The sequence below is a fragment of the Tripterygium wilfordii genome, chromosome 11, assembly GCF_013401445.1.
Source record: "Tripterygium wilfordii isolate XIE 37 chromosome 11, ASM1340144v1, whole genome shotgun sequence".
NCBI classification, from domain to species: Eukaryota; Viridiplantae; Streptophyta; class Magnoliopsida; order Celastrales; family Celastraceae; genus Tripterygium; species Tripterygium wilfordii.
Genome location: NC_052242.1, coordinates 13,266,945 through 13,283,621, shown reverse-complemented (window position 1 = coordinate 13,283,621; position 16,677 = coordinate 13,266,945). Strand labels below are relative to the sequence as shown.

Genomic DNA, 16,677 nt, shown 5'->3' with positions numbered 1-16,677 from the left:
ATGACTCTATTTTGGAAAGGAAGAATTTTGACAAAAACTTAATGAAATCTTCTTCCCAAATCCCCTTAATTTCCTCACCTTAATTTTTAATAAACTATTCAAACAAGGGAATGAGAAGGAAACTCTCTTTCCCTTCTCTTCCATTCCTTCTAAATTCCTCAATCCAAACACACTCTTAGGGCTTGCCCGTTTAGGGTGTTAGGAGGTATTGGGGGGTGTTGGGTTGGGAGGTGTTGGGAAGTGTTTGTACGAACGGTCCCGAATGCTTCAAACAGTCAAGGGTTGAGAGATGTTCGAGACGAACCCAACCCTCCCCAACACCTCCCAACACACTCAACGGGCAAGCCCTTAATGTTAACCTTTGAATGGCTGAAATTTTAAATCCATACCACCTTCAATTCTTCCTTGTGGATAATAACATATTTGGAGACGAGTCTACAATTCACATCTAATAATGAAAAAAAAAAGTCAAACAAATTTTGAAAATGAAAAGACAAAAAAGTTATTTGATGTTGCACACCTCCCAAACTATTGAATTCAAATGACGGACTTTATAATTTTAAACGATTTGCGGAGTTCTCAGATCCGATAATAGCTTATGTTGGAATCGGCTTTATGAGAGAACAAAATCTTTTATAAAGAACTAACATAACTATTACACTAGTTATTGTATTGTTAAAAGAAAAGTTAGATTTTGAGAATTGTACTATTATAATTCTTATGCTCATAATCATTCTCAATTTCATACCAAATGTAAAACAAATAATTTATGGGACGCTCACCTCACGTTTAATATAATACTCATCTCATGCTCAACTCAAATTCACCTCATTCGAGTGTGAACCAAATTATATTATTTATCTCCTACCGTTAGTATTTAAAAAAAACACTAATTGTATTTGTAATAAATTCAATGTGATTGCACAAATTGCTAGCTTATATAAATACATCCAATTTGTGCCGTGTTTCATCAATAATAATAATAATTTATATATTAAAAATTGTATGTAGGTCACTTATAATACGGCGTCGTTTTATTTCAATTAATGTACGGCGTCGTTGCAGTAGTGTAAATTTATGCGCGTGAAAATAAGCAGAACCATCATGTACCCGCTTTCGGTGGGAGGGACTCACTGGTATTGGTCGGTCGGTAACGAATAACGTGCAAAGGAAAGAACCAAATTTTCGGTTCCTAATCGGAGCCTGAGAGTTAAATAGTTAATCGTCCCGTTGAATTTTCTCCGATCAGGTATCGCCGGTGGCTGTAAGTCTATGTATATACAAGTTTTGTAGAAAGAATTAGCAAATTATAGAGAGTGAAAAAGAAAATGGGGGATGGAGGGTGTTGGCCGACGATGGATCTGCTGCGTTCAGAGGAGATCCAATTGGTGCAACTGATTATTCCGATGGAATCCGCTTATCGAGCGATCGTGTACCTAGGTGAACTCGGGCTCTTCCAATTCAAAGATGTGAGTACATTAGCATCTCTTCTTCTTCATTCTCTTCTCCTTTTTTCTTTTTCAATTGAGATAATCCGTTTCGATTCAGTATATCCTAACCCTGTGAGCAGCTTTGTTTTAAATTTTTCGAGAATTTATTAGTATTTGTTCGGGATCAAGTTGATCTCGTTAGCACATTTGAGTGCCTTATTTTTTTCCTCCTCCTTAATGCGGTTGTATTACATGTTAATCGGAGTTTGAATGCTTATAGAATGTTACGATTTCTTAATCTAGTTACTGGCATGTGCGAATCATGATTTTTTTTTCTTTCTATCTTTCCTTTTTTTATTTTAAATATTGGACTAGATCATATTTAGGAAGTTGATTATGTTTCTTTAGTTTTATAAATTTTTTTTCCCCTTTGATCATTAATGAAGGTTTATTCACTTGCTTTGCCATGATTTCTGGGAAAAGAAAGTGTTGCTATGGCTCTTCTAAGTTAGATCGTTATGTTTTCCATGAATGACTTGCAGTGCTTCACTCATTTTAGCGCATTGTTTATATGTTTATTTCCTTCTTATGCAGCTCAATGCTGAAAAGAGCCCATTCCAGCGGACATATGCTACTCAGGTGCATCCACATTCTGCTTCTTCATTGTCATTTACCAGACATTCCTTGTTATCTATTGCGGCGATTTTACGCTTGTAAATGTGGCTATCTTTGTACCGGGCATATAACATGTAATTTGATAGACTGCTCACATATGTGCAAATGCTGTTACAGGAAAAGCTAATTTATACTTGCTTCTGCTTATTGTATAAAAACAGGACAAAAATTAGCAAATATAACCAGGAACAAGTAAAACTAGCGGTGCCAAACTCAGCTAATTGATATTTTGATAATATTTTAGTAGGTGCGCTGTAGACTATACTTTGGTTTTAGCTCGAATTCAAATGATGAATGATTCTTTGTCTTGCTGTCAATGTAACATGGGAGACATACCATGCAACTCTCCATATTCTGATTGATATCCTAGATTATCAAGAAATCACATTTTCGATATGCAATCTTTCTATAGAAACTTATTCACTTTGCATTCTTTTCTGGCTGTGTTTGTTATTGACATGAAGATCAAAAGATGTGGTGAAATGGCAAGGAAGTTGCGTTTCTTCAGGGAACAAATGACAAAGGCTAGTTTGTCGCCATCAATCCATTCTGAAAGAAGTACTGATATTTATATTGAACATTTGGAGGTATATTGGACGAGCTAGAACTAATTTTCTTGGTTTCAAGTCCATTTCATGATATATATATATATATATATGTGTGTTGTGGCTAGGTGAAACTTGGAGAACTTGAAGCCGAGCTGATAGAATTAAATGGAAATAATGAAAAGTTACAGAGCACTTACAATGAACTAACAGAGTACAAGCTTGTACTTCAGAAGGTATGACTTAGGATGCTGCTAAAGCTTATGAAAGTTGTAAATATTATGAATATTTTCCTATTTCAGAGTGAAAGGTTAGCTTGCACTTCTTTCAGAATTGCGTCTTACTGGTAGGTTTAAGTTCTCTCTCTCCATCTTTGTAACCCAAATGCACCCCATCAATTACTTTCACATAGTATGGTTATATAAGCGTATGATTGAAATGCAGATGAAAGTTGTTTTTTGGATGTTTTTACATCTCCTTGTTACTTACGCTGCTGTTTGTGAAAGTAGATTGTCGTATGTTAAACCATGTGATACTACAGTTGGCATCCCATTACCTTGTCTAAGGAAGCATTCAATCAGAAGTGACTGGTAGTTCAGTTTTCCCCTCTGATTTCAGGCTGGTGAGTTTTTCAATTCTGTGGAAAGCAAAGCAGCAGCGCAACAGAGAGAATTTGAAGCAAAGAACTTTGGTGAAGGATCCATTGACAGTCCCTTATTATTTGAACAAGTATAGCCTTTCAGTTTTCATTTTAGTCTTATACTTGCCTGAAATTCTGTTAGTTGTCCTTTTGAGTCTTAGGGAGCTCATCTTGTGCAGGAGATGACAACTGATCCTTCAAAGCAAGTTAAGCTAGGCTATATCAGTGGTCTTGTTTCTAGAGAGAAATCAATGGCCTTCGAAAGAATTCTGTTTCGTACAACCAGGGGTAATGTGTTCTTGAGGCAATCTGTTGTTGATAGCCCTGTTGTAGATCCGGTGTCAGGGCAGAAGGTTAGCATGGATAGTGATCTGCCTGTTTTTTTGTTGGGTTTTATTTCCTGTTACTTGAGAAACTTATAAGTTATCAATCTACAGATTGAGAAAAATGTGTTTGTTGTCTTCTACTCCGGTGAAAGAGCAAAGCAAAAAATTCTGAAAATATGTGATGCTTTTGGAGCTAATCGTTACCCTTTTACGGATGATCTAGGCAAACAATTTCAGATGATTTCAGAGGTAAATGTCCTTATGCATAACTCAAAACTTGGTGCATCAGAACTTGATTATTTCTAGGTTTCAGAAATGGGTTTGGTTTTAGGATAATTACCTGACACTTGGAAAGATTTTTGGTGGACATCTACTAGATTTTGAATGCATATATACCCATATGCATTTTCTCCATGTTGGCAATGTTGTCTAGGTGCAGGAGTACTTTCCTTCATCAAACTTCTGAAGTCATTGGTTCAAATATTAATCTAAACTGTTATCGCTCAATTTTCTAGGTGTCAGAAAAACTTTCAGAGTTGAAGACAACAATAGATGTCGGGATGGTACACCGGAGCAATCTGTTGCAGACAATTGGCTATCAGTTTGAGCATTGGAGCCTTCTGGTCTCTTCCTACCATTCTACTACTCTTTTTAGTTTATCGCTAGAAGTCTAGAGCACATACCTCTATCTGTCTATCGTCCTCATTCTTGTGTGCACCTGTAGGATTGTGCATTTTATTGGTTTATTGTTCATGGGTTGATTTGAGCATATGCTAGTAAAATTTCATCTTCTGATTTCTGTTTCCCAATGTTATGTACTCAGGTGAAGAAGGAAAAATCCATTTACCACACTTTGAATATGCTCAGCATGGATGTGACGAAGAAGTGTCTTGTTGCAGAAGGTTGGTCTCCCGTTTTTGCAAAAGATCAGGTTTGTTATTTTATGCTTATCAAATTACTGCATATTTCATGTTGCAGTTTTTTTTTCCTCCCACATTTTAAGAACTGGTTTTTAATAATTACGGGTTATTTACCATTTAATGATTGAAAGACAATTGAATTACTTTGGCATGATCTCTTGCAGATTCAAAATGCACTTCGGAGGGCAGCACTTGACAGCAACTCGCAAGTTGGAGCCATATTCCAGGTTTTGCCAACAAAGGAGCCACCACCGACTTTTTTCCGTACAAACAAGTTTACATCTGCTTTTCAAGAAATTGTAGATGCATATGGGTTAGTAATTTCTAATTTCCAACTGACGTTCTCTCATATGTCATTCTTTAAATAATTCATTGCACATAAGAGTTTGTTACTAACTTACTACGTTCTTATTCCAGGGTTGCCAAGTATCAGGAAGCAAATCCTGGCGTATACACGATTATCACATTCCCCTTCCTTTTTGCGGTAATGTTTGGTGATTGGGGTCATGGCATATGCTTGTTGCTGGCAACATTATACCTAATAATCAGGGAAAAGAAGTTTTCCAGTCAGGTTATTGCCACTTGCTTTACCCTGCAGTTATCTATTTGTAATTTGATTCTCCATTCTTCAATTTGCATTTTTTTTGGTGTACTATAGAAGCTGGGAGACATCACAGAAATGACTTTTGGTGGCCGCTATGTTATCATGATGATGGCACTATTCTCAATTTACACTGGATTGATCTATAATGAATTCTTTTCAGTCCCATTTGAATTATTTGGGCCTTCTGCCTATGGATGTCGTGATCCATCTTGCAGGTATTGAACTAATATAAATTTCAAAACAACACACCCACACAATCCACAACCATGCTCAATGTTTTCTTCCTTGCCATTTGCTTTTGCTCATCGTTCATGTTTCAGGGATGCTTATACTGTGGGTTTAATAAAAGTGCGTGCGACATATCCATTCGGTGTGGACCCAAAGTGGCATGGTACCCGGAGCGAGTTACCTTTTTTGAACTCATTGAAGATGAAGATGTCAATTCTCTTGGGAGTGGCCCAAATGAATCTTGGAATTATAATAAGCTACTATAACGCTAAATTTTTTGGTGACAGCATAAATATCTGGTAAGCCATACCACACTCTTTTTTTTTTTTGCTGAATGCACAGGTTCTAGGAATCTGTCTTGTAAAGTATGTTTCTATGCTCTGTCTTGACCTTTAGTAAGATGCAAAGCATCTTTTGGACAATATACTTCTCCATACAATGTGCATCAATTTGCTTCTGTAGTTTATAGACATGACCAGATGATTATTTTCCTTGAAGTTCTGCCTTTTCTTTGGTTTTACTTATAAGATGAAATAGTCGTGATGTCTAACAAGGGTTGCATTTGTTTAGGTACCAATTTGTTCCTCAGATGATTTTCCTAAATAGCTTGTTTGGCTACCTTTCATTGCTCATAATTGTGAAATGGTGCACTGGCTCACAAGCTGATCTGTATCATGTGATGATTTACATGTTTCTGAGTCCTACTGATGATCTGGGTGAAAATCAACTTTTTTTCGGCCAGAAGTTTATTCAGGTTAATATTTCTTACACCGATCACGCAGTTTCTTTTTTGGTGCTATACTTGACGCTAGCTCTTTACATGTCCAATTTGATTATACCAGATTGTGTTACTCTTATTGGCCCTTGTTGCTGTCCCGTGGATGCTGCTTCCGAAGCCTTTCCTCTTAAAGAAGCAACACCAAGAAGTAAGCTCAATTTCTCTCTCTTTTTTCTTGTTTCACTAAAGAAATTTAGTCTTTTGATCCTTGCATATCTTCTTTCAATTCCTAAATCTGAATGCAATGATTGCTCAGAGGCACCAAGGTCAATCCTATTCCCTGATTGACAGCATTGACGACCCTCTTGAAATCGAGCTGCATCATGATTCCCATAGCCATGAGGAATTTGAGTTTAGTGAAGTCTTTGTACACCAGCTCATACATACCATAGAGTTTGTGCTTGGAGCAGTATCAAATACAGCTTCATATTTGCGTTTATGGGCTCTCAGGTTGGTAGTTTATCAGCTGAAATCCTTTTTTTTCTGATGCTGATGCCTCTCGAACTTAGAAAGGTATCCCGAAACATCGGTCTCCATGGTTGCTTGACAAAAATGCTTACCTTCTATACAACTGAAGTTTTTATTAGTGTTGATACAGAGGGATGAAATTATGGGAATGGGTAATTGTAAAAAGCATCGCCAGATAGGGTGTAAGTCGATACGGAGATTTTGTTGCATCGGATTTCATCTATATGTCACCAGAGTGGAATTGACTGTCTTATTAAATTTATGTTTTATGTTAACGAATAACACACGTTTATTTAAAAGTTGATTGAAGCAAGTCCACACCAATATCCCATCACTCTCCCCCTACCAAAATATGCAGGATATTGGCACAGTCGAACTTGCATGAATACACATTTAGTCAGTTCTGTACTCGTTAGAATTTTCTATGCAAGTCAAGGACTGGAAACATTTTGGGGAATCATGATCCTCAGTCCCAATGGGAATCCATCATTCATGTTGTGGATTCTCCTTTTCCCATTCGGTCTATATGCTTTGTATCCCATTCATATTGTCGAGCATGCATTGCTCGACTTTCCAGTCCCAACATGCTATGGACATTACCATGCACAATGCACTATACAACCACAACACACAGATAGAAAGATGGATTTTGCCACATATTCACACTCACAGAGGGATCCATCCTGCACCCTAGATCCATTTTATCTTTTTTCTTTCATCTGGGCGATAAAAATTGTTCCCATGTGTCATACCAGGTGGCTGAAAGGATCTGAGATGTTCCCTTGTCTCTTTTTTGGGTAGATCTCTTATACAGTTATATTGCTCAAATGTGAAACATATATACGTAGTTTTATTAGGCAATAATTAGGTGACTAAATTGCAGAAATTACACGGATTGAATGGGCGAGATCTAAGCTGCATATAGCACTTTTTTTTTTACCGATGCACATGATTTTCTTTTATTTTTAGTTTTAAATGTCAGTTATCTAACTTGTCTTGTTTTTGGCCAATTTCAGTCTTGCCCATTCAGAGTTGTCAAGTGTATTCTATGACAAGGTTTTACTTCTTGCCTGGGGGTAAGACTTCTTGTACACATTTCTTTTGTGCAAACTACACGACATCTGAAAAGGTAGCATTACATATATTTCATGAATGACCACAGGTTCAACAATACCATTGTTCTTATTGTTGGCATAATTGTATTCATCTGCGCCACTGTCGGTGTCCTACTAGTGATGGAAACCCTAAGTGCATTCCTCCATGCCTTGCGACTTCACTGGGTGGAGTTCCAGAACAAGTTCTACGAGGGAGATGGTTACAAGTTCTGCCCGTTTTCATTTGCATTACTTACTCTGGAAGATGAATAGGGGATACGTGAAGCATGTTTAGAGGCTATGGTGCAAGAAACAAATTCCACAATCTAGTGAATCTAGTAAGTATAGAAATCCATCCATTCTTTCATATATATTGATGAGTTCACAGAACCATGCTCCAGTTTGTTCAACGTGTTGAAAGAATTATTATTGAGAAACCCGAACCACAGGAATTTACAACTGGCTTGATGCCAATATTCTTTTCAAATGATTAGCACGATGTATTTATTTTGCCCATGCATATGTCCTCATACTGTGTTAACCACTTGGAGTTAGTCTAGTTAATTATCTTTCCGGACTTAGGGACTACAGTGTTCGAGATTGGGAGTTTGAACCAATCAGTTGGGATACTTTCTTGTGGAATTCTGATTCCGTGGCTCGTCACCTTGTCCCACGTCTAGATTCCTACCCACATGGACTTTGACCAAGTCTTACCTGTCGTCAATGTGGTGCAAATTATTCTAACGACATGAGGTTTACACTCACTCAACCGTCCAAAGGGCATAATATTGGACTGAGATATTCCTAGACTACCCAAAAAAAAGTCACTGTGTTGGTGTAGTACAACGCTGGACCTGTCTTGAAGGTGATCGATACCTGGGTTAACTCTCACAGAGGAACCACGAACACATTGTATCATTTCTGTTTCAATTTTTTATTATTGCTCTCAGGTGGTATTGACTGGTGCATCCTTGAGACTTCAGAATATAACGCCTTAACATGGTTGTTTTATACTTCTTATTCAGTCACAGATTCTGACATATTGGTAGAACACAAATGAAAAATTTTCCTTGTGTTGACACCAATTAAAATTTGACAAGGATTCAGCATTACTCCAACTACCGTAGCATAATCTGCAATAGACTGACAAAGGGTGCAATGAACAGACAAGAAAGCCGCAGATGATTGCGACCATCACCATAAAATAATAGATTGACGGACATGCTGTTAGTTTACATGCATCCCAATGTATACTAAATATGGCCATTCATAAACACACAATACCAAATTACGCAAATCAAACATACTAAGAGGTTTCTAGTAGTCTCGACTTAAATAAAATAGACACCAAATTTAACATTCAAGTGTGACAAACATAATTACCTGCATAAACATATACATAATCCATCAGTCCAGCATGCTACCCTGAACGTATAGTCTACTAATGAGCAGCCACAGTAGAAACCATGGCGTCCATCCCACATAAATTGCGATTAGCTCTGCAGATTTTGTAATACCCATTCTCTCCCCAGTTTTCACCCCACGAGTTCTTGATGATCCAGTAAGGCTTATTCTTAAACCGTATAGGAGAATAACCAGCGGCACCATAACCCACAAGCAGCACTCCGTGATCCTGGTGCTTTGCGCAAATATATGGGCATGAAACTCCACCCATGTATGTCTGCATGTAAACTGCATTGATTGCCACTGCACCATTCGACGACACAAATAAATTAACAAGAACACACCACCACAAACACATGTTAATGACTAGATCAGAGGGGCGAAGTTCCTATAATTGATTCAAAAACAAGGGGGAAAAGCAGATTTGATCAGCTAAACTACCTGCAAGTGGACCATTTTTCACCAAATTTGCAGCCATTTGATCTTCATCAGCAGAGACAACACTGAAGTTAGATACAGCAGCTACAACTTTACTTTTGTCAAATTTGCAAGGACCACGGTCAGTCCCTGTGTAAGGATAGTCTGCCTCACGCTGGACTCCCCCTACTTTGATTGCATACTCAAAGGCAGTATTCATTAGCCCACCATTACAACCAGAGTCGCACGCACCATATTCCGCTGGATCACACTGCACAAGATAATGAGCAATATCAGCGCTTGTGTTTTAGGATATTACCACTTATCCCATGTATTCAAACTCGGTAATTGAATCAAAGTATTACATGATTCCACTATAAGAAGCACGGATACTTCTAAAATGGCGATGAGTATGTGTTGGACACCGACATGTTCCGGAAAAGTGTCAAGGCAATGTCCTATTTTTATTTTATTTTTTTAAATGGACACAGCTCAGACACTTTTTAGGTTAAAAATAAAATTAAAAAAAAATGATTGGAGAGATGGAGGAAGGAGAGAGAGAGGAAGGAGAATAAGCTGAGAGATAATTCTCATAGATGAAGCTTATCAGCTTCAGTTACGGATGTGTTAATAGGGACATACTCTCCTCTCTTTTCTTCGTGTTTTTAGTGACCTTTTGAACCAAGTTTGTCTAATCTGTGTATATATTCTTATATATGACTTATATGTATTTTACATATATTTATGTATGTGCATGTGTGTTCTTACCGTGTCTTGTGTCCTGCAAATGACTATATACAATAATATCTTAACTACATGAACATGTGATGTCTGATAAAACTAAGAACTGGAAACTAGAAATCAGGCTATTTACAACACTGGATATATCAATACCACAAAAATTATCATGGGATCAACATATTAGACAATATTTCCAGATACGAGCGATAAAGGTACTTTGATACATAATATTACATGGGAACGTCTCTCAAACTTCAGGAGCCATTTCAAACAAAGATGTAGAAAACAACCATAGCAATAGCTTTATTTTCAATTAAAGTTCAAAATTATCTGTTCCAATTAATTGGCTAAACCAAAGTAAGTGGCACATAATGATAGTTATGCATTCATTTTATTTATTTTCCTTTCAAAGTTAAACTTCTAGGTAACTAGCACACAACATAGTTATTCAATTAATTATGAAATCAGTCGAACTTAATATCGAGAACAAGAACAGAGAGAAGTAGATCAAACCTCGTGGTCGCAATCCACAAACTGCTGCTCGCTCAAGCTCACGAGCTCCCCTGTCGCCAGAAAATGTGCTCCCTCCAAGGCTCCCGTAGTACTAAACGACCAGCACGACCCACACGAGCCCTACACAATCAATTACCGAAATCAGTGACTAACAACATCGTATAATCTCGTTATACGCATCGAATATAAACATATGGACCTGATCCTTGACGCCGGTAACGGCACCCCGATCGCGCCAATCAAAGTCCGTCGGAAGGTCATTCGTTGGCAGGATCGGAGCCTTTTGAGCATCGGCTGGGAGACGGAGCTTCTTCAAGCCAAGAAACTGGCGTCTGAACTCCGCCGGAGTTAGGTCAGAGAATTTCGTGACCCCGTGGACGGCGGACGGGTCCAGCTTCTGGTGTCGCCTGGCTCTGCGCAGGTTAGCCTTGAAGACGCCATAACGGTACTGGTGCTCCTCCTCCGTCGCGTAAGTCTTGCCGAATTTCGACTTGAAAAGTGTGAAGTGGTTCTCCGCGTCAAGGAAACCCTCCTCCTCGGCCTCCGGGACGACTTGCCTGATCAGAGGCTCATCAGTTTCGACCTCACTGGAGATCACGGTCAAAGAGAACGCAACCCCACCAGATAAGAGAGAAGCAAAGAAGAGGAACAGGAGAGCGAGTCGATCCATTGGAGTCAATGTGAGTGAAGGGAAAGCCGGAAGCGTGGAGTTATAGCGAGTGATTCTCTTCTATGGCTTGTACGAATTAGGTAATCACTTGCATCATCATACACGTGTCAATTTTTCATATGTTGGGTGTCCCATCCGCCCTTTTGATATTTTATTTAGGGTGAAAGGAGCGTGTACTCATTTTCCTATGTTGAGTTTGGATCATTCATTTAGTCGATATTATTCAGAATTTCAGATAGATCAAAAATATATATATTATTCAAATATTTTCTACGTTGACTGGGATTTAGGGATGGCAATATTATGTTGGATCCGAATAATCGAATTTGTCCGATTGAACCAAGTTTGGATATAAATTATGTGCCTAAAATTCAATAAATTTCTGTCTGATTTAAAATCGTGTCCGGTTCCAGACACATAAATCTTGTTCGATTTATTTCTCCAGACCGTAACTCGGATTAGATTATCATCAAATTTAATTATTCAGATTTAAATCAATCTGAGTTTGATCAATTTTATATGTCTGAAATTTAATCCTGATTAAGATCCGAACATGTAAAAAGTTGTCCGACTGGAACCATTTTTTTGCCACCCTTTCTAGGATCCACTCTCATGGAGTGAGCCCAGAATGCACTTTCAACTTTGATTTATTCCAGCCCAAAATGAATCTTACATATTGGACTCACATTTGTGTGGGCCCAGTCGAGCCCATAATATTTCAGATACTATATAACAAAGATCGGTGTGGTTGATGAACTTTGATGTTCAATGAGGGGAAAAAACGCGCGTTAATTACATCTAAACAAGCAAACTACTTAACCAATCAACAAGACAGCTAGCCATGCTCTTCCTGGTAGTTCTGCTTCTTGTATTAGATAACTAAATAAGTAATGAAACTTGGTAATAGCAATAGCAAATTCATGGATAAATGGAAATTAAAGGAGAGGATTCTGCCGGATGCCAGCATCATGATCCATTTCAGGACATGCCGGCATCATGATCCATCAATAGTTCATATCAGGAGAAGTTGTAAGACTCGCAAGCCTTAAGTTCAGTCCATCTCGGGTGTCACCCGAGTAGATGATTCGGATATCCCACCGAAAAAAATGGAACCACAGTCAGGGAAGAATCAAACTATTTCCACATGTTAGTTAAATCAATGCATATGCTTATTACACAAATTCATCAACCACACAACGTAACAGAAGATTATGATAATTAATCTAGATAGAATTTCGAGATAAGGTATGTATACTCTTATTGTTTTAACCTACTTCAACTTTTGCTGACTTACGAGCTTCCCGCTTAAGGGTTCATTTCTTTCCTCCTCTTATATAGTGTAAACACATGAATCGTACAACGAATAGATGACTTAATCGGCACCTGCCTCCTCAACAGTCTTCTTATATTCTGGCTTGAGTTCATAGGTTCCTTGGTTTGTTCCCCGCTTATTGTATACACATAGCTCATTGAGTATCTCTTTCAAGAATTGCTGCACCAAAATAAAAACACCAAAGATCAGTCAAAAGATTACAAGACAAGTGCAACGTCAAAATTAACAATGGCAATGATGACAGAAAAATATGATGCCCTAATGTAAACAAGAAGTAGAAAGGTGGAGTTGTGCAAGAAATCAAATAAGGTAATAGGGTGCCATAAATCACTCAAATTACTAGATAACATATCATGAATCAATTTCCTCAGTCCTAAAATTTTCTGCTAGTTGTTGTCGACAAAAACATATCATTTCCATCACTGAAAAGCAGGATATAGTCCAAAAGAGAACCAGACTCTTAACACATTTCTTGATGCTCCTGAAGTACAAAAAAGCACATACCGCAGGTTGATCTGTTTCCTGGACCAGCTGCTTCAAAGCCCAATTTGGTTGCCTTTCAAATAGCTTGAACATTATATCCTCCAGTTCACCCCGATCCCTTCTAGTTCTTTTCACATCTGATTGTTTGACTGGTTGTGTTTTCTTCTTATCCTGTTCACATACAACAGGTGATGATCATACACATTTTTTCCTACCATGTATAATCATTGGTTTGATTGTTTGAAGGTATAAGAAGACTGATATCAATTTCCAGAAAGCTCAAACTGATAAGCATGTATCGCAAAGAAAGTTTATTCACTTACATGTGATGCTTCATTTAAAAAAGCAAAGGGAATGTATTATTATGTGCAGCTCATGATTCATGCCAACTCTAAAGGCAAATGAGAAACAAAGGTGCCATGTACAACCGGGGGGGGGGGGGGGGGGGGGGGAGAATTTCATACCTTTGAGTTTGAAGAAATAAAGCCAACCATCCCAGGCATGGGCCTCATGTGCACTCCGCGATCATTATCAATAACCTTTTTAAGTAAAACAATGAAACATATTAATAAGAGTTGCATTACGATATATAACCTAAAACTGCATTACCAATGCATTTGTAGTCATTTTCCTACCTGTATTTGTCTGTTTTTAATCATGGACTTATTTGTCCTTTCACGGCACAACTTGCCATACTCCTCAATGTTCGTTTCATGAGGTTTCATGTCAAATTTATGCTCCACTTTCCCTTCCACTGAAAATTTACCTATATTTGAACAAAAATCAATTACTAACTTTAAAAAGTGGTAAACTGAATTAACTGACCTCTTCCGAATAAAACCTCTAAAATTCTCCTCCAGCAACAAAATGCCATAAATAAAACATATAAACACACAGACATGTACATCCGAATGTGAGAGAGTGTGCAAGAGAGAGAAAGAGGGCTCAAATAGTTAATATAAAACAGGGACTGCCATTCAAAGTGAAGTACAATATCCCGTCTTAGAATGATATTAGCAGGCCTTGTTAACATGAAGCAACTGCAAACTAAAGTTTAGTTCAGCCACCACGCTCTTTCTTTAAAAATTTATTGTATCTAAGAAATCATAATCCAATCGTATACTTTTCAGTGGGGCAAATTCCACATATGTGCAATCAGAAACTTCTAATTTTTATTAGAAGAAGAAAAAAAAGGGCCACCGAAAAAAGAATAATTAACCCTTATGTGTATGTGTGTTCATGAGCTACAAAACTAGAAATTCACTAGCGCGCATATATCAGAAAGAATAGTAGCAGATAACTATCTAAAGTTCATATTGTATCATCAAAATGAATTGACAGCAGTAAAAACATGCATGAATGACAATTTCAATAGGAATATTGTAGCTATGGAAAAAGTACACTAGTGCACGCATCACAAATAAGTACAATAACACATATTCAATCCATTTTAAAAAACTCAAACAACTGTTGAACTCTGCTAATTGAGTCACTTCATGCTAATTTGAAAGGACTAGTTAATCCAAAGGTAACTACCAAATTCATCAAAGAAAACAATAATACTTCAAACACTCCAAAGGATTTGATAACAATCCTCACCTTGATCTGTTTCGGAAAAGACACTCATAGGAACAAAGTCTTTGAACATGTTCAGAGAATAACTTTTTGGAACATTACCACCCCCAGTGCCAGCCATCTCCATAGAAAACTGTTACAATTTAAAGAACATGTAAGAGAGGTTAAAAATGACAATTCACAAGGAGAAATATCCCCAACAATAATCTTTCCGACGAAAGTCAATTAAAAAACATATGGAAAGAACGGGAAAAAAATAAAAAAAAAATTCTAAATATAAAGGGTCTAAGGATAAAAAGTAACAAGAATAAATTTATGATTGCAGTAGTAAGTATATGCACTCTGTCTCATTAGTCATCACAGTCAACACAACATCTATAAAGACTGGAGTGATACAATGAGGCCTCAATGCAAATACCCCCAATTTGTCCTAACAGCCCCTTCATTTAATGGCTCAACAACGCAGATGTACACACCAGAATGTTTTGGTTGCCTATATTTAGAGTTAGAATGCAATCAATCAAAGAAAAAGTGAGTAAGCATAAATCGCAAGTAAGCATAAATCAGGAAGCATAGAAGCAACAATTCTATATACAATTTGATTATGTGTACGTAATTCAAATTAACAATTTGATCCATAAAGCTTACACTGAGCTAACACAAATGTCCTAAATCCACATGCATACACAGCCGTTAAATTTTTAATCATCCATAAATCAATAAAATTAGGGTTTTTACGGCATGGAGTCGCATATAAACTCAATAAATACTCAAATTTATTAGTCACTAAATTGCCCCTTATCAAGTTATATCAAAGAATCTAAGCAAATCAACAAGTTACAGAAAAATCGAACACCTGAAGAGCAGAAGGATCGTCCGGGTGGAGGGGATCGAGTGAGAGAACAACTTTAGCGAGCGGACTAGAATCTGCGGCTTCATGACTTTTCCAAGACTTAGCCACCACAACAGGACACTTCATCAACCACACCGATCTCTCTGCCTTCCCCGTTTCCAGGTAACCGCTGCTACCCGCACTAGTATCGTGATCTTCCTCCATATCTTTCTCTTCCTGTTTGTTTCTCGAGAGAGAATTTTTGCGGTTTCTTTCTACCTTCCACTTGTTTTCTGGTCTTCGTCTGTTGACAATACGGTCTGAAGTATTAAGAGCTAATCATTATGAGCCCGGCTTGCATTTTGGGCGGGCTTTGTTATATTAATTAGGCATATGGGTCAGTTTGGGAAATTATAGACCAGATCTAAGTGTTGGACCGAGTTTGGGTTTGAGCTTAAGCGAACTTGGACACAGGAGTAGCCCATGGGTAGGCCTGGAGGACCGGATCGAACACACAGGGCACAATCTTCTTTACGGGCCCGGTAAATGGTGCACACTAAAACTTCTGTCTTTTGGCCCGTGAGTGAGAGTGCAAAAGGAGGGAACTCCAAAATTTCAACTTTGCATACGACTAAGCTATTTTTTATATTTATATTATTTTATTTTGATAAGCATGAACGTGTTTGTGCTCGCAAGTGACTACCCAAAGGCAACAAAGAAGCTTTTAGTTTTTAGTTGTTTTTTTTTATATGGCACATCAATGACATCACACACACAACAACAAATATGTTGTGTGCAGGATTCGAATCCTGAACCATGGACATAAATACACTAATGGTTAGCCAGCTGAATTGAGCTTCGACGTGTTAACTCCTTGAAAATGCAGAAAGTCACAAATTCTATTCCAATGCCCTATAGTTTCATATATATTTTCCGTATGGATTTTGGTCTGGTTTTCATGTCGTCAATGTGGAGTGGCTAGGTTGACGGCCCGTGTTTAA

General features: G+C 37.7%; 3 protein-coding genes across 3 annotated transcripts; 1 reads left to right on the top strand and 2 right to left on the bottom strand.

Annotated features, from left to right (window-relative positions):
* Positions 1 to 1,328: 1,328 nt before the first annotated feature.
* On the top strand, positions 1,329 to 8,275 carry LOC120009931 (V-type proton ATPase subunit a3-like). Its single transcript, XM_038860666.1, has 18 exons — positions 1,329 to 1,469; positions 2,025 to 2,069; positions 2,570 to 2,692; positions 2,779 to 2,886; positions 3,269 to 3,379; positions 3,470 to 3,643; positions 3,728 to 3,865; positions 4,132 to 4,239; positions 4,440 to 4,547; positions 4,701 to 4,849; positions 4,954 to 5,107; positions 5,195 to 5,355; positions 5,461 to 5,667; positions 5,939 to 6,122; positions 6,211 to 6,294; positions 6,403 to 6,596; positions 7,631 to 7,690; positions 7,777 to 8,275. Exons 1-18 carry the CDS (start codon positions 1,329 to 1,331, stop codon positions 7,979 to 7,981), a joined length of 2,454 nt encoding a protein of 817 aa, XP_038716594.1. The 3' UTR covers positions 7,982 to 8,275.
* Positions 8,276 to 8,867: 592 nt separating this feature from the next.
* On the bottom strand, positions 8,868 to 11,473 carry LOC120009932 (probable cysteine protease RD19C). Its single transcript, XM_038860667.1, has 4 exons — positions 10,983 to 11,473; positions 10,784 to 10,903; positions 9,554 to 9,800; positions 8,868 to 9,415 (listed from the first exon to the last, which is right to left on the bottom strand). Exons 1-4 carry the CDS (start codon positions 11,451 to 11,453, stop codon positions 9,150 to 9,152), a joined length of 1,104 nt encoding a protein of 367 aa, XP_038716595.1. The 5' UTR covers positions 11,454 to 11,473; the 3' UTR covers positions 8,868 to 9,149.
* Positions 11,474 to 12,570: 1,097 nt separating this feature from the next.
* LOC120009933 (transcription initiation factor IIF subunit beta) lies at positions 12,571 to 15,983 on the bottom strand. Its single transcript, XM_038860668.1, has 6 exons — positions 15,701 to 15,983; positions 14,869 to 14,977; positions 13,905 to 14,035; positions 13,734 to 13,808; positions 13,291 to 13,440; positions 12,571 to 12,945 (listed from the first exon to the last, which is right to left on the bottom strand). The coding sequence occupies exons 1-6, from the start codon at positions 15,899 to 15,901 to the stop codon at positions 12,826 to 12,828; spliced, it is 786 nt and encodes a 261-aa protein (XP_038716596.1). The 5' UTR covers positions 15,902 to 15,983; the 3' UTR covers positions 12,571 to 12,825.
* Between the last annotated feature and the right edge of the window lie 694 nt (positions 15,984 to 16,677).